We start from the raw sequence: 23,648 nt of genomic DNA, 5'->3' as shown, positions 1-23,648 counted from the left end.
TGTATTAAGTAAAATCCCCTTGTAATTTTGAGACTAGAAGGTGACAGATGCCTTGGTATCTTTGTTATTATTTAGTGTAGGCGTCACATATACACCACTTATTCGTCCTCTAACTTTTTACTAGTTTCTAGTATTTGTAACATTGTACATTTGGAAATAAATTCTAAATGATGGTATTTGTCTTGCTTGTGTCCTGGTATGTCTGTTTGCCCCAATTGTATATCACCCAAATGTAACAATAACATCCGGCAATTTGAACATTTTGTAATGCATACAGTAAAATACTGTACAATACTGTAAATGGCAATTGATATAAGCTCACTAATTCATTGATTTACAGTGGAGAAACTGCTAGCAAAAAAGCATAATACTGGCAAGGAAAATGTCTGACAAAGGAAACACTCAACTAAAAAATAAAATAGTTTTAGACAGAATAATTGTGTATAAACTGAGACATTGCCAAGTACCTTCAGCAAACTAACATAAATTGTTATTGAGGAAAATAATACTTGAATCCATTTTGTAATAAGGCTGTAACATGACAAAATGTGGAAAAAGTGAAGCGCTGTGCTTTGCTGATGCACTGTAGATACATCATGGCCTGTATAAACACCTTTATGATATAATGAAAGGGTCCGTTGTTTCATGAATATGGACAAACTTGCCCCAACTAGTTTAACATAATTCACATTTAATTGATTTTTGACGAATACACAGTTCACACATTGTCACATGCATCTTCACCAGTTTTATTAAGGATAAATGCAGAATTTTACTTGTAACACACACACACACACACACACATATATATATATATATATATATATGCAACAAACATCATGTACTTGGAATGTCAGATCTGCACTTTAAATCCTGGTTTAAAAACATTCTTTTTTTTACATGCACCTCAAAAATGACATCAAGTACACGATATTTCACTATCACGCACATACATCATGAACCTACAAAATACTTCATTACGCCTTTTTGTGAAGGAATTTTAATGTTTAACCAAACAACACAGATTATATTTGTCATTTGCACAGTACAGCTGTTCAATGAACATAATACAAATTAAGAATAGCCCCAATGTATGAAAAAAGTCAACACTGTAAAAACAAAACGATGGCAGAAATGAATTATTGGTCAAACAGCAACAAAATAAATATACGGGGCAGATTTATTATTGCATTGTCAAAGGTTATACATTATAATTTATATACAAAAAGTGAGACTATTTTCTTGTCATACCTTCTGATAACTATTGGACTAACCAAAGGAGTAAAGACGACAAGTGTTTCCTGGCCTTTAATCTATGGCTTCAGTACAATGAGGTCACGTTGTCGCCGACATGCTGTTGACAGCGAAAGTTCACACAAAAATCATTCTGTCATCATTTACTCACACTCTTGTAATGTCATACCTGTTCGACTTTCTCTCTTCTGCAGAAAACAATCAAAGTTATTTTAAAGAATGTTGTTAACCGGCACACATTATCTGGCATTGATTTTGTGTCCGTTCAATAGAAGTAAATGGGAGCCCGTGCTGTTCGGTTACCAGCGTTCTTCAAAATATCTTCTTTGTGTTCTGCAGAAGAAAGTTATTCAGGTTTGAAATGACAAGAGGGTGAATAAATGACAGCAACTTTCATGCTAAACCTTGAGCGCTTCCAGCACAGCAACGCCAGCGGATTACAGCAAAGCATCAAGATGTTGTCCTGCTCTCCTCCTGATTATCAATGCTTACAAACACTGCATAAAGTGTGCCAGCATAAACACACACACACATGTACATATATACACAAGCTCATATGTGCGCAGATATTCACGACTCGTAAAGCTTGAAAAGGTAGCAGCAGCTCTATGTAGAAAGTCTCTGAAAGACATTGTGGACTAATACAGACTATCAAATGAGAAACCTAGAAATCATGCTTGTCAAGGTAGTTTGTCTACTGTGAACTAACTACAACAGCAATAATGTGAAAGCAAAGGAAAAAGGCCCATCTATGTTATCGACAAACAGTACAGAAATAAAGGTTTATTCTCTGACTGAAACACATTCAGTTGTTCAAATGAAAAATTTTTCATTTCACATATTTAACCAACTAAAATGAAAAAAAAAACAAAAACAAGCAAAACAAAAACAAGCAGTCATATTTATGCAAGAGGAGTTCTTTGTTTGTGAGCCCGAGGGATAATTCTTCAAATGATTTCACAGTGATGAAACAAAATTCACAGAACGGTTCACATTCACAGGACTGGTTTTAAACAAGACTCCTCTCTTGACTAAAATAAAGCTATACTGATTTGCGAACCAGGTTGTTTTTATCAGGCTCCAAAAACTCTTCGACTAGAGCTGTGGTCACTTTTGTTAATTCATCTTCCAGGCTGGAGATATCTCTGCAAAAATACAAAGATAAAACAAGCAAATACAATCGAATGTACAATTATCAGCTTCTGCTTTCACAGCACAAAATGTCAAGTATGCCCAAAAAAAGCATTCAAGTTTACCCTCAAGCATATATGGTTCCAGCTGTCCAGTAACCAGAATTACAATAATCGAACTAATTCAACATCATTATCCTTCTTTATTACTTTCAAAACAAGACACAAACCTTTCTTCTGGTGATGCACAGAATTCTGTATAATACTTGATCTTTGGCTCAGTCCCGCTGGTCCTAAGAGTAGCGACAATGCCATTCTGAAATGTGAACGTGACCATTTGGCTGTTTTTTGACAACGGAAGGACCTAAAGCAGAAATGTAAAAATAGGAACGTTTACATAATAAACATTTATTCGAGTCAAACTTGGAATACAGACAAATGGGTAGTTGACGAATAAATCGTACATGTGTCGTATGTTGTGACTGCAAAATGTAGAAAACAAACAGTTAATATTACATCGTTTTATATTATTTATATGAATATTTATCATATAAAATAGCACAGGAGAGATTTTCTTTCTAAATGTTTGCCTCCAACCCATAGGACAAATCTGTCAACTACCCAAAATAAATACAGAAGAATGAAATAGACCTACACATTTTTTGTCAGGCCGGCTGCTGTCATAACCAGTAGTCACATCTCTAATGTGTGTGATGCAGTAACCACCGCATAATCCTGGATATACACCCGGACCCTCGAAGTGCCGGAGATGGCTAAATATTTTATTAATAGTGAGTGGGTCATTGCACATGACATAGGAGGTCCTGGAAATGTGATAGCCATATCTGACAGAAAGTGGAGAAAATAAATACATAAAAACAGTTTTGATTTATTATTCATTAAATATATAAAGACAATGTGAACAAAGCTAATTGATCAATTCTAATTAAGCCATGGGAAGAACCATGCTGAAGACAAACACTTTCAATAATACAAAAGGAAAATTACAGATTATAAAAGGAAAATTTCAGATGATTCATAAAAGTCAATCATCATAATAAATAGATAATAAAGTCGAACGTAACATAAACGTAAAAAGTAGCAGATAATCACATTTCATAGATGTTGCGCAGCTGTTGGCTCAGGGAAAGATTTTTGGTGTGTAGATAAGCAGCCATCTCAGCCACAATAACAGCTGTGCTGACTCCATCCTTATCAAGAACCATGTGACCACATAGAAACCCTGGCACCAAAATAAAAGATCAAGCAAACCTGACAGGAATTTGACAAAGTAAACATAACCAGACTGTCGCATAATATGTAAATAGTTTTAAATTTGGAACTGGGAATACATTTGTACAACGTGCACAGATAACATTTGTTGTAAATAGTTTACAAATACAAGTAATTGTAACTTTAGAAGTTGTTGAATTTGACAAATACCAATCTTACAAACGGCAAAATGTTATCAGCGGGTTTCCTGGATGAACTACATTTCCCAAAATGCATGTTTGCCCGGGAAACTGACAGTGAAGGAAGCGCCATGAGTCTGAACTCTCTGGCAATTAAGGCACGTATATGTAAACATATTTTAAGAAGTCTCCGCTTAACACTGTCAATATTTTACGTTGTCGAGCTCTGTGTGCTAGCTTCAACTGTTCAGGTAGGATATATTATGAAATAGTGTTTTTAACAATAGTTTTTATTTTGTGTTTCCACAGTCGTTCTTTTGCTATTTCTTAATGTTTTTATATCAACTGTGGTCCACAGTTGATCACTTGAACACTTTATTAATACTTTGTTAAAAACATCAACAACAGAAATAGCAGATCTATTTGCACACAACTTTGATGCTTTACTTGTTAATAACTTGCTCATCTTTTAACTTTCTAATCTTTACTAAAATGAGTGTTAAATGAATGTTTTTGATAGATTTGAAAACTTTTTATCTGTATATTCACTTTTTTAAATTGTATTTATAGTTTGTTTTATTTAAAAAAAATTGAACATTAACAAATCATCATTGTGTGCATGTTATATACAGATATCGCACTACAAAGAAAGAGTGCTACAGAGAGTCATCTTTTCAACATCAGACAGGTGCCAATAGGTGAGTTTTGTAAATTGGGTACTAATTTGAATTACAAAAATGCAAAGAACAACAACACTTGTTAGCACTTGTCATTTCTAAGTGCTAAGTGACAATAACGTTTAGACATCATTGATTTGTATCCTTGAGGGGCTGAACTGTATTATTTGTGTTTTCTAGTCAGCGGATGGTCAAGACCTCACAGACCGGTGGCTCTCCGGACAGTCGTCACGGATGACACAACTGAATACTGATATTCTGTTGCCTAATGCCTACCTTGATGTTGCCAGTTAAAGTACTGGAGACCCACAATACTGAATCTACACTCTGTAGCAATGACCACTATCAGAATATGAAGCTATTAACACTTAATATATGTAAAAAACAGATTTCGTTTTTTATGGAGTAATTTTCTTTTGTTTTATTTTATGACAAGCACGTTGCTTTGACTGAGCTCCTTTGATTAGTGCCTTTTAAAACGCACATTGTATTGAATAAAAAAAGTTGTTCAATTGTCACTTTCACGCTTTCTAACATTATTGGCTGATTATAATTGTGTAGTGGGCCGACATCAGTATTTCAGTTTAGAATAAATTTTGAGTGCATGTCCCACATTTTGAGGTGAAATTTATTGAAATTTTGAGTTTTTTCCAACATTATATTAGTTGAAAAATATTAAAAATTTCTAGTGTATTTCCCACATTTTATGAGTTGAAAAATATTAAATATTTTGAGTGAATTGCTCCCTAATTATAAGTTGAGGAATATCAATGTTTTTAAGTTAACATTGAGATAAATAAAGGCAACTGAAAATGTTATTTTTATGTTATGTAAACTTTTAAAAACATCACTTAAATATTGTTGTGTAAACTGATACAAAATAATTTTTGAGTTCTGTGAACTTGTCAGGGTTTACAGTGTAGTCAATGACTGGATGACAAGTTAACAAGATCTGGTATTAAAAAAAAACTCACCTATGGATTCTTCAAATGAAAAAATGACCTCCTTTCCCATTTTTGATAGCTCGTAGATTCTGTTTCCAATCCACTTGAAGCCAGGCAACGTTTCCTAAGGGTGAGAAAAAAGGGCCAAAACTATGTAATTCAGTAACCAAACCATAAGATTGATTCTTATCCTCTGGTTCTGTTTTAAAATTATAAAGCATTCCGGATGTTCTTGGTTCACTTTTCACAAACCTCAAAATGAAAGCCTTCTATGCGTGCAAAGGCCTTCAGAATCTTGGAAGAAACAGTGGTGGCCAACATGTATACTCTCTCGGTGTCTGATGGGTGTGGGTGGGCTTCTTTCCAGTTAAATAACATCCACCAGCCCAGCAATGCAGCTACTTCATTTCCCGTAAACACTTTCCAACCGTCACTGCGCAGAAAAATATTAGACACAGAGCAATGAGCAAAAAAATTCCGGATTACTGCTTCAAATGAATGTGTGTAAATGATAGGGCTGCACAATTAATCGAAAACCTTATCGAGATTACAATTACGGATGAAACAATTACATAATCGGCAAAAGTCTCAGTTGTCCATCTGCACTCGTTTCAGTGCGTTTTGGCAGTGTGTTTAGTTTAACTTAATTATTTCTGCCTCCCACCTCTGCTTTCATTACTTGATGATGTCGACGACAACGGCTGTTCACTTGAAGAAATAGCAACACTTCTACTTACTGAAGAGATGCCAGGGGCAATTGAAGTTTTCCTTTTAAATTACCCGTTCATTTGTATGCGAAATTTAAAAACGAATTGACATTATCGCAATGGTTAACCACACCCACCGCTGTTTGCAAACTATTTGAATTATGACTCACAAGATCAACCAATCAGAGAGGCACCCGAATAATAAAAACGTTTTTATTTTATATTAAAATTAATTGACCGTGGGGACCCACAGGATCGGCACCTATGCTGGATACAGTGGTGAATCAGGCAATTAATACGTTGACGGTCTTTTAGCTATTCGCTTAGGATTATTAATTGACATTTTGGATTTCTAATTATTTTTTAATTCTTCATCAGAAAACTTGGGGGTTTTTGTTGATTTTTCCTTTTGGTCTTTTTCTATCTACGCTCCGGTTCAACTGTGTTCTTTAATATTGGACATTTGGCACTGCTCCTCTTCTGTGACTCTTATTATTTTAATTCTTTTTTTATAATTATTTGATATTTACATTATTATTACATTATATTTAGTTTTGGATGTTTATAGAAAGAAAATGGCATGCAGCAGCGTCACAAAAAGTTATAAAACATTTCAAATCTTCAAAGTTAAAACTATTCATCGCAATTACAATATCGAGGTGAACAATCGACAATAAAATGTTTGTCATAATCGTGCAGCCCTAGTAAATGACCTCATGATAACATACTTGTCATTCTGCTCTGCAACAGCCAAGCGATCAGCATCGGGATCTGTGGCCACAACAATGGAGGCTCCCTCTCTTTCAGCCAAACGTAGTGACAGCTCCTACAACAAAACAAACATATTGAATAATCCTGATGTATAATTTTTTTTTAAATAAATGCTTGTGTTTCTATAATATTTGTGTGTGTGGCCTGTATATTATATGTATATATAAATACAAAAACATACATGTTTATATTTAAGATAAGATTTATATTTTAATATTATATTTAAATATAAATTCATATATATTTATGTTAATATTTGTTATACACATGCATGTGTGTGCATTTCTATAACCAAATAAATATACACATCATACACATACTGCATACCATAATATCACAGACATTTGTTTTGAAATTCCTTAATCGTGATTAATCGTTTTGAAAGCACTACAAAAATGTAAGAATTGATCAATTATCATAAAGATGTGAAGCCTGCTGTGTTTAGGGGCTGTGTCCACAGAGACGACGGCAAGCTTTTTCAATTATTTCCAATGGAAACAACGTGTTTCTTGAAAGCACAAGCAGCGGGCAGTTTTTTTCTGTGCTTTGCGTTTTTCCCACGCTCGGCGCCACTTTCGACCCGGTGCTCATAGTTGAAACATTTATTTTTTGGTGTTTTCAGCCACGTAAACGCAACTCTGTAGACACAGCCCCTTACTGTGGACTAAAAGTACAGCAGTCTATTACCAAAACTGATTCTCCTTCCTCTGGGTTAGGACAGCTGACAGTGGAAAAATCTGGATCCGGATCTTTCTGTTCTGGAACAGGAATGGGAGGTGGGAAACCAAACTGCTGAAAAGCTTTCTGGACGTAACTGTGACCAACACCATGAAAGGATGAATGCACAAACTTCAGTGGCGACCTCGCGTTAAGTTCTCTGTAATGAGAAAGACTTGAAGAATGAACTTTCTGATCATAAACAGTCCCCCCTAGATATTAAAACTTTATGTAAAGCCTAAAAAAAGCCTAATGGAAAGACCGAAGGCAAATTACCCTCTGCTGATATCTTACAGTTCTGCTTCAGTACATAAATATTATTACAATATCAACTAAAATATTCTGTAATCATTTACACCCCCTTGGGTTGTTCCAAACCTGTATACATTTCTTTGTTCTACTAACACAAAGGAAAATATTTGGAAAAATGTCAGTAACCAAACAGATCTCATTGCCCATTTACTGCCATAGTAGGGAAAATAAATACTATGAAAGTGAATGGGGGGTGATATTGGTTTGGTTAATGAATTTCTTTCATCATTTTGGGTGAACTATCCCTTTAATACTAAAGCTGTCTGGTTATATGCAATGTAAATAAAAACATTACAATTGCCCTAGGTCTCCCTATTTTCTCTTAGTACAGGCGGGAGACTGCACCTGTGAAAGCAGACAGTGCTTAGCTCTTCCATGTACAGGCGGCAAATGTCTTCCAGTGGGTCACTCCTCAGTGGACTGCTTTCAACTAGGTCCTCATTCCAAGATTCAGGCCAGGGTTCAGTACTCTCTTCAATGCAACACAAGATCTCCTTATCATGCGGCGAGGAGATCTGTGCACTGTTGTGCCAGTAAACCTGAAGAAAATTACAAGAGACAAATTACACTTACTGTAACAATGTTCACTTTCCAGAAGCTCATCTGCTCCAAACTGACATCACAGGTTGAGCGTTAAGGATCATGTTCATTTTCAAAATAAATGTTTAAGATAATTTTCTCATCCCATGTCATCCAAGATGTTTATGTATTGGTTTCTTAAATTGAAAAGAAATGAGGGTTTTTGATTTATCTCCATATAGTGGACTTCAATGGACTCCAAACGGTTGAAGGTAAAAAATACAGTTTCAGTGCAGCTTCAGAAGGGCTTTAAAGGAGTCAACGGATGAAAACACAAATTTGTCTCTGTTTAAGTGCTATAATCGGGTCTAATTTGCTAATGAACAAGGGCGTTTCATTTTAAATGTTTCATATCATTCGTCCTTAGGCTGAAAAATCTGTCACAGCATACTAGTTATGAACTCACGTTGTGTGTGTAACGTTATAACTTGTCAGTGGCAAGCGCTAAAATCCACCTAATTCCACTGAGATTTGCAGGTGCGCATTTGGTGGAGTTTAAGCAAGCATACACGCACAACGTGAGTGCATAAGGATGCGCTGTTTGCTGTGACAGATTTTTTTGTCTCCGGACAAATGATTTGAGACGTTTAAAACTAAACGTAATTTAGCTAAAGCATTGCCATGGCAGTCCTATGCGTGTGAGTGTTGTGTTGACACGCCGAACGGAAGCGTACGCTGTAACTCATAATTTAAAGAGACATGCACCAAAACGGGTTGCTGAAAAGTCACGCTTGATGTAGGCGAAAGTACCGAGTCAGTGTTTACAAATACTAAGTCAAACACTGTTTACAAAAAAGGGAGTTAAAAGGTAAAACAACGATGTCGGAAGAACTTGGAGAAGTTTATATTGATACTGCCCTACTTAAGTCAAGCGTGACCTTTTCAATGTAATTACGTCCGCTAGATAAGACCCTTATTCATTGTCCGTTATCGTTTAAAGCCCTTTGAAGCTGCACTGAAACTGTAATTTTGACCTTCAACCGTCCATTGAAGGCCACTATATGGAGAAAAATCCTGGAATGTTTTCATCAAAATTTTTATTTTATTTCCGACTAAAGAAACCAATACATAACCATATTGGATAACATGGGGTCAATAAATTATAATGAAAATTTATTTTGAAAATGAACTACTCCTTTAACCCTTTACTTCATTTTTTCTTAACCAAGTATGGATTGTGTTATTTAGGTCATGCACAGACTGTCACAAAATATATCTAAATAATAAATGGACATCAAACAAAACAAATCCTTACTACACAGCAGTGTGGTCTCAACAGTTGCATATTTTATTGTTTAACTCACCTTGTATCCGTTGTCTTCTTTTCTGTTATGAGAAGCAGTGATCATGACTCCTGCGGCAGCGCCAAACTTCTTCACAGCGTATGGCTAGACAACCACACGTGAAAGGACAGTTCATACTTTATTTCACTTACTCTAATGTATATAACATTTTATTTAGTTGAAACCCACCAAGCGGTATCATCATCTATATTACATCGGTACTAAAAGGGTTTGGCTATTCCAAAACAATACCAAAGATCAGTTCTTGACCACAATTTTCATGCGTAATACTGCCACTGCACTGAATCGATCCAACAAGAGAATAATTATATGATATTCTACATCATAACTTGAGGACTATGAGTAAATTCTTGTTGGTTTTTGGTGAATTATTTCTTTAACTTCCACCCTCTGAGTCCCATGCAAATGTGGTCACGTGCAGTCTCTCAGATTCTTTTGCAACTACGTAAACAAACAGGGCTTATGGAAATTGGCTGTAGGATGCCAGACTTTCAGTACAGAAAGGTGTAGTTCGCCTTCAAAATAATAATTCTGTCATCATTTACCCTCTTGTCTTTTCAAACCTGTTTGACTTTCTTTCTTCCCCAGAATACAAAATAAGTTATTTTGAAGAATGTTGTTAACAGCCCTCCATTCGCTTGCATTGGATACTATAAAAGTGAATGGGGAGGGGGGGCTGTGCTGTTCTGTTACCAACATCTTCTTTTGTGTTCTGCAGAAGAAATAAAGTTAACAGGTTTGCAATGACAAGAGGGTGATGACAGCATTTTTATTTCGACGGTGAACTACTCGTTGAAGTACCAAATATATAATGTCTCATTGTTAAACATATCCATCAATAACACTGTCTTACCACAAACGGGGTAGGCACATAAGTAGAGAACAAAAAGACGGGGACATCTTTACAAAGCATAACAGCTGCAGTCAACCTTGCAAGTCTGCAGATAAAGAAAAGGGAAAATTCATTATTTAAGCAATAGAAATGTTATTTGAACATGCTCTGTTCGTGTATTTTGGTTACGCCAAAACACAGCACGTTATACTATGCAAGCTGGTGAAACATTTCAACAGAGTCCATTCAATTCCATTGTTCCTCTAAGTCTAGAAATGTTCTCAGTTCGTAAAGAATGGAAACAGTGAATAGGCCCATCGGTGCACTATTGTCCCGTGCAGGAAGCCAGAATGTTTCTCTTATTTTTGCGGACCCATGAATTTTACTAGCAAATTGGGATTGTTACTACAGTACTCTATCTTGCCAGCAGTACAGCAGATGGACAATCTGAATTATGTTTCTTTCAAACAATGCAAAGGCACTGAGAAAATACAAAACAAGGATGCGTGAGCTGCTTTAGTATTTTATCAGTCCTACGGCATGTATATTTCAAAACACAATATATTCTTGCAACACTTAAGATCGCAGCACTTCTATGTGCAAAATAACAGACACAATATTAGTCTAAATGATGGTGTTTAGGTAAAAAATATTGTCTGGCCTTTCTAATAGGAGTTATGAAGGTTAATTATACATGCAGATTAATGTTCAGAAAATCCTACCGTTCACTAGTGCATCCACTGCTTGCTTGGGCACGAGTGTCATATCCGACCACCAGACCTCTTGTGTTGAGGTCAGGAAAATATTTACATAAGTATTTGTACACCCCCTACAAGGATAAGGGGGAACATGTTGTATTAGCAACACTAAAATAAAAACAGAACTGACCACCAAAGAGAAAACAGCATATAATGTTTATTTTAAAACAGAATTGTTAAAGTCCCAGTGAAATACAAAATTACATGAAATACTGAAGCGTTTATTGTAAATAGTTTATCAATGTGGGTCATTCTCTTTTTATGGGCCCTCATAATGCACTTCCGTCCTGTAGTGACTATCCATTGTTAAATGACAATGTTAGACGGCTTGGGCAGAGTATCCGTCAACTCCTCCCCTTTAACTGTCTGCTGCCAGGTAAAATGCAACGGCCGTTTATAAACATCTAATCAAATCGCAGAGAAAGACGAAAGCCACACCCACTGTTTTCCCACTGTGTTGGAAATGCCTCAAAATACGAAAGTAAAATTGATAGCAACTTGAGGTTCCCGGGACTTCAAATAAATTAACTACAAGTATGAACAGACTTTAATAAGGATCAACTCAAGGTTACGATACAGCAAACAAATTAAAAAAATAATTTAATTCTGTCTCTGTGGACTTTAAATTTGCTTACTACTGCTGTGTCAAACACTCGGCTTGCTCGATGTATTACAGTAGCCAACCTTCAGGGCCCTATTGGATGACCTAAACTATCGAAAAACTTTCAAATACTATTTTCAATAGAAGTCAGCCGTTTTTTCCTATTAGATAACTGACCAAACATAGAATCCTTCTAAATAGGCGCGCTTTGTTTTTAGCTAACTTTCCGCCACCTCGGGGGATGTTCACCAACAGTCTTGTAAAGCAGAAGCACACAAAGACCGCCAAAAACTGCGGAACACTGTTCCATACGTTTAGTTCACTGTGATGTAACCAGTTAAATATGAAGATTTATTATAATCATAGTTTATTCGCTGGTGAATCTCTGTTTACTGTCTGCTAGTGTGTCACCGGTTTTCTTAGCTGGGAGTGCTCTCATGTAGTGCCACCATTTAAACTGGCAATGTGTACTGTAGGTAGTCAACCAGAATGCTCTCTACCGCCGCAATGAGAGTAATCCCAGAAATGTAAACCCTTGTTAAATGATCTATTTATGACTAGTATTAGATATAATTATTAGTGCCCGTGGATTTAAGTTCTTGCAACTTTGATATTGTAGCGAGTTTGTGTTTTACGCCTAAACCTCTAAACTCTTTCCCGTCTGTCGATTGAGGCAATGAGCTTGACGAGGCAATGAGAAACAAGCAAAGATGATTTTTACCCACATAAAGATAAAAAATATAACTAACAATACGATTTTTAGGTCAGTTCACATGCATTTCAGATATATGCGAAGTTGACAGTTGCATATATTCACTCTCCGTGTAAAAGGAATGTACAAGTGAACAAAACGTGTTAATAAGTACTGATAAGAAAAGCAAATGCTGAAAAATAAAAACTATGTTTTACTCAAACAGTTCAGCTGAAAGATCACCAGAGAAAACAAAATGACACAAATCCATTGCATTATATCTGGAATTTTATATACATATATTCTGTAGCAGAGTGGCAAATATTTAATTTATTGGTTTGATCACTTCGTATTATTCTGAGCTAACCTGTGTAGACTGGATGACAGTCAGGTCATTGACGCGAGCAAACCCCGCCCCCATGGCAGCTCTCAGGCCGGCTGTCCCAAACTTCAACCTGGAGCACAACCTCCTCCTCAGTTCTTCCACGCGCCCCTCTCGAACCAGAGTCAGAATCTGCTCCCGCGTCTGAGGATTCTAAACAAAAACAAAAACATTCTGTAGTGGAGGTTCTGTATGAGTGTACATCATCTGGTGCACTCATTAAATCCCATGATGCAAGAGATGCACAGTCAACACATAGCCACTTCCCATCCACTGCGTGGTTTGCGCCAAATGAAGAAATGTCTCATGTTCTGGCACACTCGGTGTCCGAAGTCACAGATTTCTTTTGCTTTTTCAAGTGGACTGTATGAGTGTAATTCAGAGCATAGTGACGGAGGGTATAGGGGTAATTTCAAGCCTTATTTGGATGGATTTCAACGGACAAGCAGGATTCTGGGACATTGTATTCTATTGATCATATCAAAAGCCGATGGGGTGTGCGTGTCCTGTTCCTGACAGAGAGGCCGTCGCCAGACCCTCTTGCCAGCATCTGCATTAGCATGCCTGGATCAGTAGCGCGTCAGTGTTTGACTAATGCATTTAATCATCGATTTGCCAAAATTTTTCCATTGCTGAAATCTTATCTCTGTGGCCTACGCAGGAAAGGCTTTGAATTACTTCTAGCATTTAAGCTAGAGGAGCCTCCCCTACGTATGAAGAATTTAAACTAACCTACGAATCTATTTTTGTTGCGCTTTTATTCCGACCGCTGTGAATAAACAGCTGGTCGCTCTGTACTGTACTACTATATAAAACAGTCCTGCGGTGCACGCTGGGCTTGACATTTGCAGGGGGAGGTCAGCCAGACATACAGTAGGCAACAGTGGACAGTAGACTTTACCAAACATAGTCGCATTACTTGAATCAAACCGTACATAAACTGGTGACATGGCCGAACACATCTAAGAGGGCTTATTTGCACTGTTTTGGATATGGATTGTTTCAAATGCTTCAAAGCACGATGACAGTAAGGAAAATATACTAAATTTGAATTGAATGCAATACAATGTAACATTAAAGGGTTTCAGAGGTTTTCTATTTACACTTTGCTCATAAAAGCATGAGCATTATTTCTAAGCTGATGCCTTGTTTAAAAATGTATGAGCACTAGCCAGGTGATGACACACATCTGAGCAATACAATACAATACAATGGAATTGTACAGAGACCTTATGTAAATCAGCTGATGGCTGACATCCCTAATCGCACCAGTTTCACTCTCACCTTATCCCAGGTGATCCACTGACGGATGGCTTTGTCGAGGATCAGATCCCCGGTGCTGCCGAGACACTCGGAGTTTGCGTTGAGGTCTCCGTTAGACCCCATGACAGCAGTGACGCCAGACCACCGAACTTTTTAATGATCCAGATGCTTCTGACCGGCGCCAGCGAACGTCGATGCGCGCGGTGTGATCGGAAATTAACGATTAACCGAGTGACGTCACGGATCGCGTCACTCAACTCGGTCACAGCAAACGTGGATGTGCGATGATCGCGACAGCATCAACCCATCGCACTGTCGCGTGCGTATCAAAGAGCGACTGCGTCAATAAACCGAATCGCTTTTCGCCATTGGTTCGTTTGAAATGCTCGATGTTCCGCCGATTACAGAATCAGTAAAAACTGTAATCGTCTGATATCGTCTTTGGCTCGAAATGTAGTCAGACACTTCCTCACCAAGAGCATTTGGTGAGCCGCACGCAGTTAGCATTGACGGTTTATCATTATCATTATCGATTATAAATGCAGGTTATGATATAAAACAATAATGCGATGCGAATGTCCGTCTAGAATGAAAATAATTTCCCAGCCGCTTCACTTAGAAACTGCGGAAACTATCCAAACTGTTATGTAGCGGATACTGCAGGGGACTCGGGAATGGGTGGAGTTTATAGATGATGCATGTTGGGAAATTGAGTTTTTGTCTACCCTTTACAAAAGTTACATATTGCAACTTTCTCTGTTAGAAATACTGTAGTATACAATAGTAAACTGTAGTAAATTCTACTATAATATAGTGTAGTATACTAGAAATCTGTGGTATTAACTAGTGTATTGTTTTAACTCATGACAAAATTAAAAATTCTCTCGTTTTTAATGCTTTGGGTTAAACAATAAATGTAACTGTAAATGTATTTAGAAAGGTAAGAAAGGAATTCTAGCATTGGCAAGAAAATGCCAATACATCCAAAATGATGGGTTACACATGTAGCCTATGCATATGAGTGTGTGCTCAGGATTTACAGTATTTAAATATAATTTATAATGGTCACATATTTAATCACAGAAAAAGCCATATGGCTAAGCAATAAGACATTTTTATTGGGTCATAATTAAATTCCACAAATTCATAAATAAAAGAAGCACAGTTGATTTGTTATCTCTCTGGTAATATGGTAGCGATTGGAATATTTTTCATTTTCATTACAAATTAAGAACTAAACTGTTGCATTTATTTGCTAAAAACTTTGGAAGCACAAGTATAAATCAAAAATACATCATATTCTACGGTTACATTTGCTATATCTATTAATAAAAAGCATTTTAAAATGATTTATTCCTCCCTGATGCAAAATTAATTTCGATTCATGTTGTATCAGACAGCAGTATTAAAGTCTGCTGCTGATCAGATCCTGAGCTTGTGTCAGGCGTTCCAGGCGTTGCTTCAGATCAGCCCTCCTGCATCCTCTTTCTGATTCTTCACTCAGCAGTTTCACCAAATCTGCCTCGATTCTCAGTTCCATCGTTTGATGGCGCAAAATCCTTGCTGCGTCCTTCAGCATGAAGAGAGTTACCAGCATGGGCACATAGTCTGTGAGGCGTTGATAGACTATCTGTATGAAGACACAGCATCAATCAGTGTAACCACCACTAGTAAAATAAACTTGAGTCAACTTTTGGGATGTTGTAGATTGCTGTATTGCCGTAACCCTCCAAAGAACATCTATTTATTCTCTCTGAGCAATCATGTTGAAACTTGAGGGTGGTAGTTACACTGTGTATGATTGATTTTATTGATAATCATGATAATCAAGTTCTTATCATTATATGTGTTTCAACTCACCGTATAATAGAGAACCAGTTTGTCTGGAGTTAGATTTCTGGTATCCAGTAAGGCACTGCCTTTGGAGTTAAAGATTCTCTCTTCGCCGTATTCATAGAGGTTCCCATCACTGGGGTCTAACCCAACCTCTCTAGGGACGTCAGAGTCATTGAGTTTCTGTTGTAAAACTTTGTCCTGGGTAAAGACCAGTTGCTCCATATAAATGAACTCTTTGATTCTTTTCTCCACCTTGGTCTCTTGTTTTGACTGAATGTCATTGATCATGTTCTAAGAAAAGAAAAAAATGAAATATACAAATAGTAGTACAATAATATAGCAATAGTTATGAAAATAACAAAGTAGTAGTAGTAATGGTAATAGCTTTACTTACAGAGACAATGTATTTCAGCTGAGGGTATTGTTCAAAAGATACATCACAAATCACCTTGAACTCATTCTGAACAATCTCTGAAAAAAACCCATTTAATTTGACTTTGTCTGATTATGAAAATGTGCTGTCTTGATCTAGCCAAACCACCGAGGAACTCATCCTTGGCTGTTTAAACACTTTACCATTTAATGTACGGGTTTTTTGATAAAAGGCCATATGCTGTAACTTCATCAGATGAACACTGTACCTCTTACATCCTTCAGTATTTTTATTGCTGGTTCTTGAAGAGCTGCCACATGTTCTTTGATGACACGCTCATATTCACAGAAATCTGTGAAAGTTAACAACTCTCTCCCACGATGCATCTCATTGTACTTCTCTATCATTTCCTTCACTTTCTCTGCGACTAAAGTAAAAAAATAAGACTGTTTAAGAAATCCTGTTGATCTTTTAAGAATAATGATACAAATGTTACAAGTGATCATTACTCACATAATACTTGCGTTTCTCTCAGATGGATGTCCCAATTCATGAACACAGGACGTAGAGAAGCGTAAATGTTTTCATGTTTTGAATGTCCTGTTCTGCTCAGCTCATGTATTAGATCACTAAACTCCATTGTTATCTATGTGAGAAAGAACAACACAGCTATATTGTACTACAGTGTTATTTTAGATTTAGATTTATTGTTGATCTCTTACCATGCTGAGAAAGGGTCCCATCAGCTCCTCTTCCATAGGAGGACCTTGCTCGTAGATTTTAAGCTCTCTTTGCACATTCAGCAGTCTGGTCTGAATCTGCTCAGTCAAGTATGGCAGCGATTTCTGTTTGCAGGTGACATATAGATTAGATATGCAGACCAATTTCCAAAATGGTACTATGAAACATTCTCCTAACATTCACAAAACTCGTTGAAGTGAGAAAGTGTAAGAGTGAATAGAAGAAAGATGGAAACCAGATCATTTCCACGAGACACCAAGAACGAGCAACCGGTTTATTCAAACTGGTGTACAGTTTTACTAAAAATAAACTTGCAAATGTTTACGTTAATTTCCCTTTATCTGATCTTAATATGCGTATCAAAGTGCGTATTTTTTTTTACTTTTGTTGACTCTTTCACCATACTCTTTCCAGTTTGTCACTGCCTGAGATCTGATCATTCCCCTCAATGGCCACATGGGTGCTCCCTTGCCTAAATTATGAACATGTTCTCTTAGCACAACTTTTTTTCCCATTTCCTAATATTCAGTACATACTGATGAACCAAAACATTATGACAAATCACAAGTGATGCTAACATCATTAAAAATCTACGTACAAACCCATATATTAAGGTTTGGGCAGATTAGATAGAAATTTAAAAAGAATCAACTGAGAAATGGGCAGGAACAAAGTCATCACAGTGTTTTCATTTTAGCATACAGACCTGGTTTTCATACTGTACTGTTCTTTGCAGTCTTGTGTGTGTATCTCTGTGATTCCTCTTTTCATGGCTTTATGCCTGTTTTAGTTCTGGTTTTTGACTCTTACTGGTTTACCATAAATACCCTGTCTTCTAAAAGTATAGGATGTGTGATAAAAACCCATTTAAAAGTTATTTTGTGTAATTGTTTAGTGCTTGCCTTGATATGATCCACCAGTTCTTTTGTCAGCTTGTCTGTAAGGCATTGAATAGATGCCTTACCCTCATTCAGCAGGGAGCTGTGATGAAAAATAAAGTAAACATACAGTGGATTACTTTTAAATGTACTTTTGAATATTTTCTTTATGCAGTTGTGTAGGCTAGCTACTGTACTGTACTGTATACCATTTTTAAGCACAAGTGAAAAGTACATATGTAAAGCTGCGGGGAAAACATACCTGAAATAACGGTGATTCCTAAAGAATTGTATTTCATTTTGCATGGCATTTTCAAAGGAGATTTTTTCATTGATGTCACTCTGACCACGACATCTAACAATAATGTATCCCTTGCTGAGAGGAATGACTTTGCCCTGCACAACGTTTAAGACATCAGTCTCAGCTCCTCTGTCAATGAGATCTGGCTTTGTGAGGATTGCTAACCCGTGGAAAAAAAGGATAAAAGGTTAGGATCAGCAGGAATCATAAAGTTGCATTTAAATGTTAAAATACCATCATAACACAGCAAAACAACGACTTTATTCTAATATAACTCTTGTAGCTATTTCCCTGCAGCATTAAATACAACCAAAGTCTCTCTCACTCAGTGTGCTCATGTATTTTTTCCATAGCTGTATTAACTTTTCACTTGTGCGTAAAAAATGGTATAATGTAGGCCTACTTTAGTTAGCCTACATAACTTCATATAAATGCCTTCTTCATTCATTCATTCATTCATTCATTCATTCATTCATTCATTCATTTTTTGTTATGTTTTATTACTTATTAAGGCAGCTAGAATGTTAAAGTTGGTATACCGAGGGTTCTGTGTCCTTCTGGGTCTACCTCTTGTGCCATCCTTAGTGCTTCTGTTGTTGCTATGTCAATATTACAGGGTACAACAACTAAATTGATGGTTGCACTCTTGGAGATAAATGACAATATTAAGGATTTAATCTAAAAAAGAGAGAAAATGTTCAAATGGTCAGCAAGGGGAGAATTTGAAATGAGCAGAGAAGCACTGATCACATGTCATATTCAATGTCATGTGAACATGAATGAAGCTTAATGAACAAATCATGTAATCTATCATCATACGCAAATATTTGTGGCTTTCTGTCATAGATTTATTCTAATAAAATTTTGTCTGCTTTTACTTAAATAAATGACAGATTTGTCATCCTCTCCCTTATATACATTGTTGACAGATAAATGTTTTAGATAGTACATTACACAATCTAAAAACATTTACACAATAAAATACACTCACCTGTTCCCCAATGTCCACAGGTTGACCATGCACAGGTACACGGGTTATACCAGGAAGATCGATCAGCGTGAGGTCACACACTTCAGGAGAGAAAATCTCCAAAGTGATGAGCTCATGGCAGATCCCTACCGTATTCCCAGCAAGTTTATTTTGAGCTGTTTCAAATAAACAAACCATTAATATTTACAAAAAAAACCAATGACTAAATATTTTTGTCAAAAACTATTTTATGTCATACCTTCTCTAACAAGGTAATCCACCTTTAACGGGTCATGAAAAGTCTCACTGTGGTCGCCATAAGAAATAGTGGCTGACCACGGCCCTTTTTTGAGTTTCCGTAATTTCAGCTCAAGAGGACAGCGAGTGACGATACCTGAAAATAAACACATCATCACGTCATCCAAAAGAAGCATCATTTTAACACATTTCTTCTGACTGATATCAAAGCAAGAATTAGCTTTAGAGTCTCACCGCTTCCTCGAGGCAGAGCTATTCCAGAGAGCGCTTCTAAAACCGAACTCTTCCCTGAACTCTGATCTCCCACCACAGCAATGGATGGAAGGCCAATGTCTTCATCAATGCCAATCAACCTCAGAGAGTCAATCAACTCGATCAGAGGTCGAACAGACTCGATGAAAGGATTGTGGAATGTTCCGTGACGTTGTGGGTCTGAAAAAAAGCTTTTTATAAAAAGGACAAAAAGGAAGAAAAAGCTTAATACCATTATTTCATGGCAACGGATCCCTCAAATTATGATTAATGGAAGGAAAAACAACTTTGATGTTCAATGTATTAAACATGTCAACAGAATGTTTCATTATTATGGTAATAAGCCTGTTGAAATGTTATGTTAATAAGCCCCAATGTGTTAAGTATAGGGATAATGTACAGGCAGCCAGTTGTTATCGGTTGCAGAAATAAGACCAGACAGTGTGATTCGCTGAGGGTCTTGCATTACACTGAAGGGGCTTATTTTGCAATAACAGCCGGCGGTTTTTACATTATCCCGCTGAGAGAAAAACTTGAAATAAAATGTGAATTTGAAATATGTATTAGCAAATCTTTACCGAATGCAGACCTTCCGTGAGAAAAAGCTGTTTACTTTCGGTTTAAGGTCACAAACAGGCAATTTGGTTTAATCCACAATTTGTTAATGTAATGTCATATATGTTATTAAAAATCATATAGTAATTTTGTAAAATTAACTCTGCTGCATCTGGGTTACAGTGTGTTATTAGTTTTGAGAGGTTGTTATCTGGGAATAACAAACCTGCAAATGTCATGACTGGCCAATCAGAATGAAGCGTTCCAACGAGCCGTGTAATAATGTGTTGAATGATAATGAAAACAATGACATTTCCATAAATTGCAATGATAAGTGTAATCACGATATCAAAATTGACAAGTATAATTGTTCTATAATAGCGCAGGGCAAGTTGCAACATTTGCACTTCCGTCATCCTCGCTGTAACTGTACGAGAACAGCAGAGGGAACAAGGCAACGTGAACTGCAGTAGGGCCTATATGGAAAGTTCATGAACGCAAAACTGAAAGTAAAACTAAATGGGACACAAATAAACATTATGTAAAAGGAAAATATGACAAAGAAGGGACTTAAAACTAATAATGTCATTAACAAAGAAAACAAGAAAAACAATTAACAGAACAGGCAGTGAATTACATTGTTAAATCAGGAAATACTATGTAGTATAAACGTCATGTTTTTGTGTTAGCACTGTAAGCCGTAATCAAGTGAAAGTGACGTTACTCATACTTTAACCCATTCAGTAAGCAGTGAACACATACAATGCAAGCCAGGAACGCATTCACAGAGCAGTGGTTCAGCCATTCCCAAGCTGGCGTGACTAACAAATCCTCATAAATTAAATATTTTAGTTCATTTAACTTGTAGTGCAATTAACTTAAAATGTTCATTTAAAAACTCATAAGCCTTTGCACCTAAATATTTTTCAAATAATAAGAACTTGGATTTTATGACCTTATGTTGTTGTTAGACATTGAGGTTAGGCTCTTTTTGATATCATTGATATGTAGGTTTATTGTTGAAACGTTCATGTTATTAGTGTTTGCTTTAGTAACACACTGTTCAAAATACTGCATTTCTCTCCAAAATAGTGGATGCATAAAATCAGTAATTAACTTTTATCTTTGTTTTAATATCCTGCATGATAAAATATGATGAAACACCAACTTTAGCAAACCTAGATAAATGATGTTGATATTGAGCAACTTATTGGTGTTTTCTTTGTAGATTTGAAATGAGCACTTGATAAAGAGGTTGAGCAAACGCACATATTTGTGTATATCTAACAACTTATTTCTTGTTTTTTATTTTAAATCTACATTTATTTTAAAATAGCATGCAAAAAATTATGTATATATATATATATACACACACATTCTTTTACAGTACTACATCTTTCAGTAGTGCATTGCTGCAATGATAACTGAAAATGCAGTAAATAACATTGAAAGATAAAGTACACTTTACCAACACTATGCATTTTTTGGCAATATTTTGAATAAAGTACTATTTTAATATTTGAATGTATAGTAAATGTAAATTGTATTACATTTGAAGTACAAATAAGCAGGGAAGAACTAAATGTCCCCTTTGGAACGGTTTAGTAGTCTTTTGTTAACCTAGTAGCCTTTGAAGTATTAATGTTGAAAACATATATTTTTACTGTACCTTTCTTCATCTTGAGAACCGGGGTCTGAAAGTTTGTCCTGACTGTCCATGTTTGTCTGAAATTTAGTAAATAAATTGTGAACTGAATTTGCACTGAATTCTCATTGTGAAAGTTATTGGTAAATGTTGTAAAACCCTACAAAGAATACAAAGACAATAATAAAGAGTGCATCATCTTCATTACAGTAATAATCAAACAGTTGTCTCCTTACCTTGAGCTTTACTTAGGAAATTACTTTCAGGATCACGTGTATTTATATTGTTGTACTTCCATGTTTTGTTTTTGCTTCCTTGCCATCCATTTGCGTGTTTTTCAAAAATGTAACCAATGAAAGTACTAAAAGGAGCGTTTGACTAAACCTTGTAACTCTATTGGATGTTGGTAGCACCTCATAACTCGACCCCGCCTCTATTGTGAATGAAGTGCTGCACACATATTGGAAATTCTGCCATAGTTTCTGCTTGAAAGTGTAAATGAAGAAGTGTGTAACATTTTTTCCCAACAAACACTAAAGCCATATATGTATTTGAGGAACAGAACATTGCATTGAAGTTTTGAAAAAACAAAAACAATACGAAACATCTCATAGAAGCAGAAAAAGGGTGTTTATTATAAAGAGGAAACACTGACCATAGAGTTCCAAGTATCACAATTTCAACCTAGCAAAGAGAGAAGTTGTTCCTTTGATAAAAAACACTTTTAAGAGTACATTTAACAATATGTCTTTTATTCGCTGGTCAAAAGCCATTGAGGGATATTAAAGGGATCATTTGTCCAAAAAAGTTGTCATCATTTACTCACATCCGAGTTGTTCCAAATCTGAATGAATTTATTCGTAGTTTTAGACAGAAAGGTTTCCATCTGACAGTGAAATATATGCTATTGAAATGACTTCAGTTTTAAATGTATTTTATTATATCAATACTAAAATCTTGGTAACTAAATCTTTATTTTCTCCTTTTTATGAAACAGGCCAATAATTATCCAAAATATTTCTGGTTAAGCCATGTGATTGACTTCCAAAAGCATTGTTAGCAATATATGGTTGCAAGTTTTCCCATTAGAAGTATAGTTTAGCGATTTGGTGTATTACAGATGCCTACATAAACCTTTAAACCTTTAAACCTAAAGTGCATTTTTAAGTAGGTTTTCAAGGGAAATGTGTGAGTCAATCAATAAATTGTTTCATGCCCTTGCCCTTTACACATTAACATTGTGTTGCCATGGGTTCTGTCAGGTACTTTGGTTTTCCATCATGTCCAAATCCATCTGATACTCAGGTTTAATTGGAGATACTTGCTAATAGGTATATAAAACATAAAATCTTAAGTAAATATACAATGTGTGTATAGGTAGGGATAAATGTGAATTGTATCGGCATACTGTGAATATGCTGCTTCCAAATATCTTTCTTTGTAATCATCAGAACAAAGAGATGTATACAGGTTTGGAACCACATTTCATATTATTTTGTCCCTTG

The 23,648-nt window shown here is 36.1% G+C and overlaps 2 protein-coding genes across 3 annotated transcripts; both read right to left on the bottom strand.

Moving 5' to 3' along the window:
• Window positions 1–979: 979 nt before the first annotated feature.
• pgm2l1 (phosphoglucomutase 2-like 1) lies at window positions 980–15,014 on the bottom strand. The gene is made up of 14 exons (XM_079481260.1): window positions 14,356–15,014; window positions 13,057–13,224; window positions 11,362–11,468; window positions 10,661–10,745; window positions 9,808–9,891; window positions 8,270–8,463; window positions 7,583–7,772; window positions 6,853–6,950; window positions 5,670–5,850; window positions 5,448–5,541; window positions 3,498–3,627; window positions 3,040–3,229; window positions 2,615–2,748; window positions 980–2,399 (listed from the first exon to the last, which is right to left on the bottom strand). The coding sequence occupies exons 1-14, from the start codon at window positions 14,455–14,457 to the stop codon at window positions 2,297–2,299; spliced, it is 1,860 nt and encodes a 619-aa protein (XP_079337386.1). The 5' UTR covers window positions 14,458–15,014; the 3' UTR covers window positions 980–2,296.
• Window positions 15,015–15,216: 202 nt separating this feature from the next.
• Window positions 15,217–22,583, bottom strand: mxf (myxovirus (influenza virus) resistance F). 2 transcript variants are annotated; one of them, XM_079481259.1, is made up of 14 exons: window positions 22,380–22,583; window positions 22,168–22,223; window positions 19,926–20,134; window positions 19,693–19,827; window positions 19,455–19,609; window positions 19,003–19,141; window positions 18,425–18,623; window positions 18,187–18,265; window positions 17,266–17,388; window positions 17,057–17,189; window positions 16,812–16,970; window positions 16,565–16,641; window positions 16,195–16,461; window positions 15,217–15,964 (listed from the first exon to the last, which is right to left on the bottom strand). In XM_079481259.1, exons 2-14 carry the CDS (start codon window positions 22,215–22,217, stop codon window positions 15,740–15,742), a joined length of 1,950 nt encoding a protein of 649 aa, XP_079337385.1. In that variant the 5' UTR covers window positions 22,218–22,223; window positions 22,380–22,583; the 3' UTR covers window positions 15,217–15,739. The 2 variants fall into 2 exon arrangements, with proteins under 2 accessions (XP_079337385.1, XP_079337384.1); XM_079481258.1 differs by lacking the exon at window positions 22,380–22,583 and having other exon boundaries at window positions 22,168–22,364.
• Window positions 22,584–23,648: the final 1,065 nt, after the last annotated feature.

The sequence above is a fragment of the Barbatula barbatula genome, assembly GCF_947034865.1.
Source record: "Barbatula barbatula genome assembly, chromosome: 19".
Taxonomy (NCBI): Eukaryota; Metazoa; Chordata; class Actinopteri; order Cypriniformes; family Nemacheilidae; genus Barbatula; species Barbatula barbatula.
Note: the sequence above shows the minus strand (reverse complement) of the source record. Positions and strands in the feature narration are given on the sequence as shown.

Bases quoted from the DNA above. Each gene is read 5' to 3' on its own strand.
- mxf (XM_079481259.1), bottom strand. From the start codon at position 22,217: ATGGACAGTCAGGACAAACTTTCAGACCCCGGTTCTCAAGATGAAGAA. The intron at 19,610-19,692 runs GTATGACATAAA...TATTTGAAACAG, and splicing joins GGATTACCTTGTTAGAGAAG to CTCAAAATAAACTTGCTGGG. The intron at 16,642-16,811 runs GTACAGTGTTCA...GGTTTTTTTCAG, and splicing joins AATACTGAAGGATGTAAGAG to AGATTGTTCAGAATGAGTTC.
- pgm2l1 (XM_079481260.1), bottom strand. From the start codon at position 14,457: ATGGGGTCTAACGGAGACCTCAACGCAAACTCCGAGTGTCTCGGCAGC. The intron at 9,892-10,660 runs GTAAGACAGTGT...GTGGTTGTCTAG, and splicing joins ATGTGCCTACCCCGTTTGTG to CCATACGCTGTGAAGAAGTT. The intron at 6,951-7,582 runs GTAATAGACTGC...GTTTTGTTGTAG, and splicing joins AGGAAGGAGAATCAGTTTTG to GAGCTGTCACTACGTTTGGC.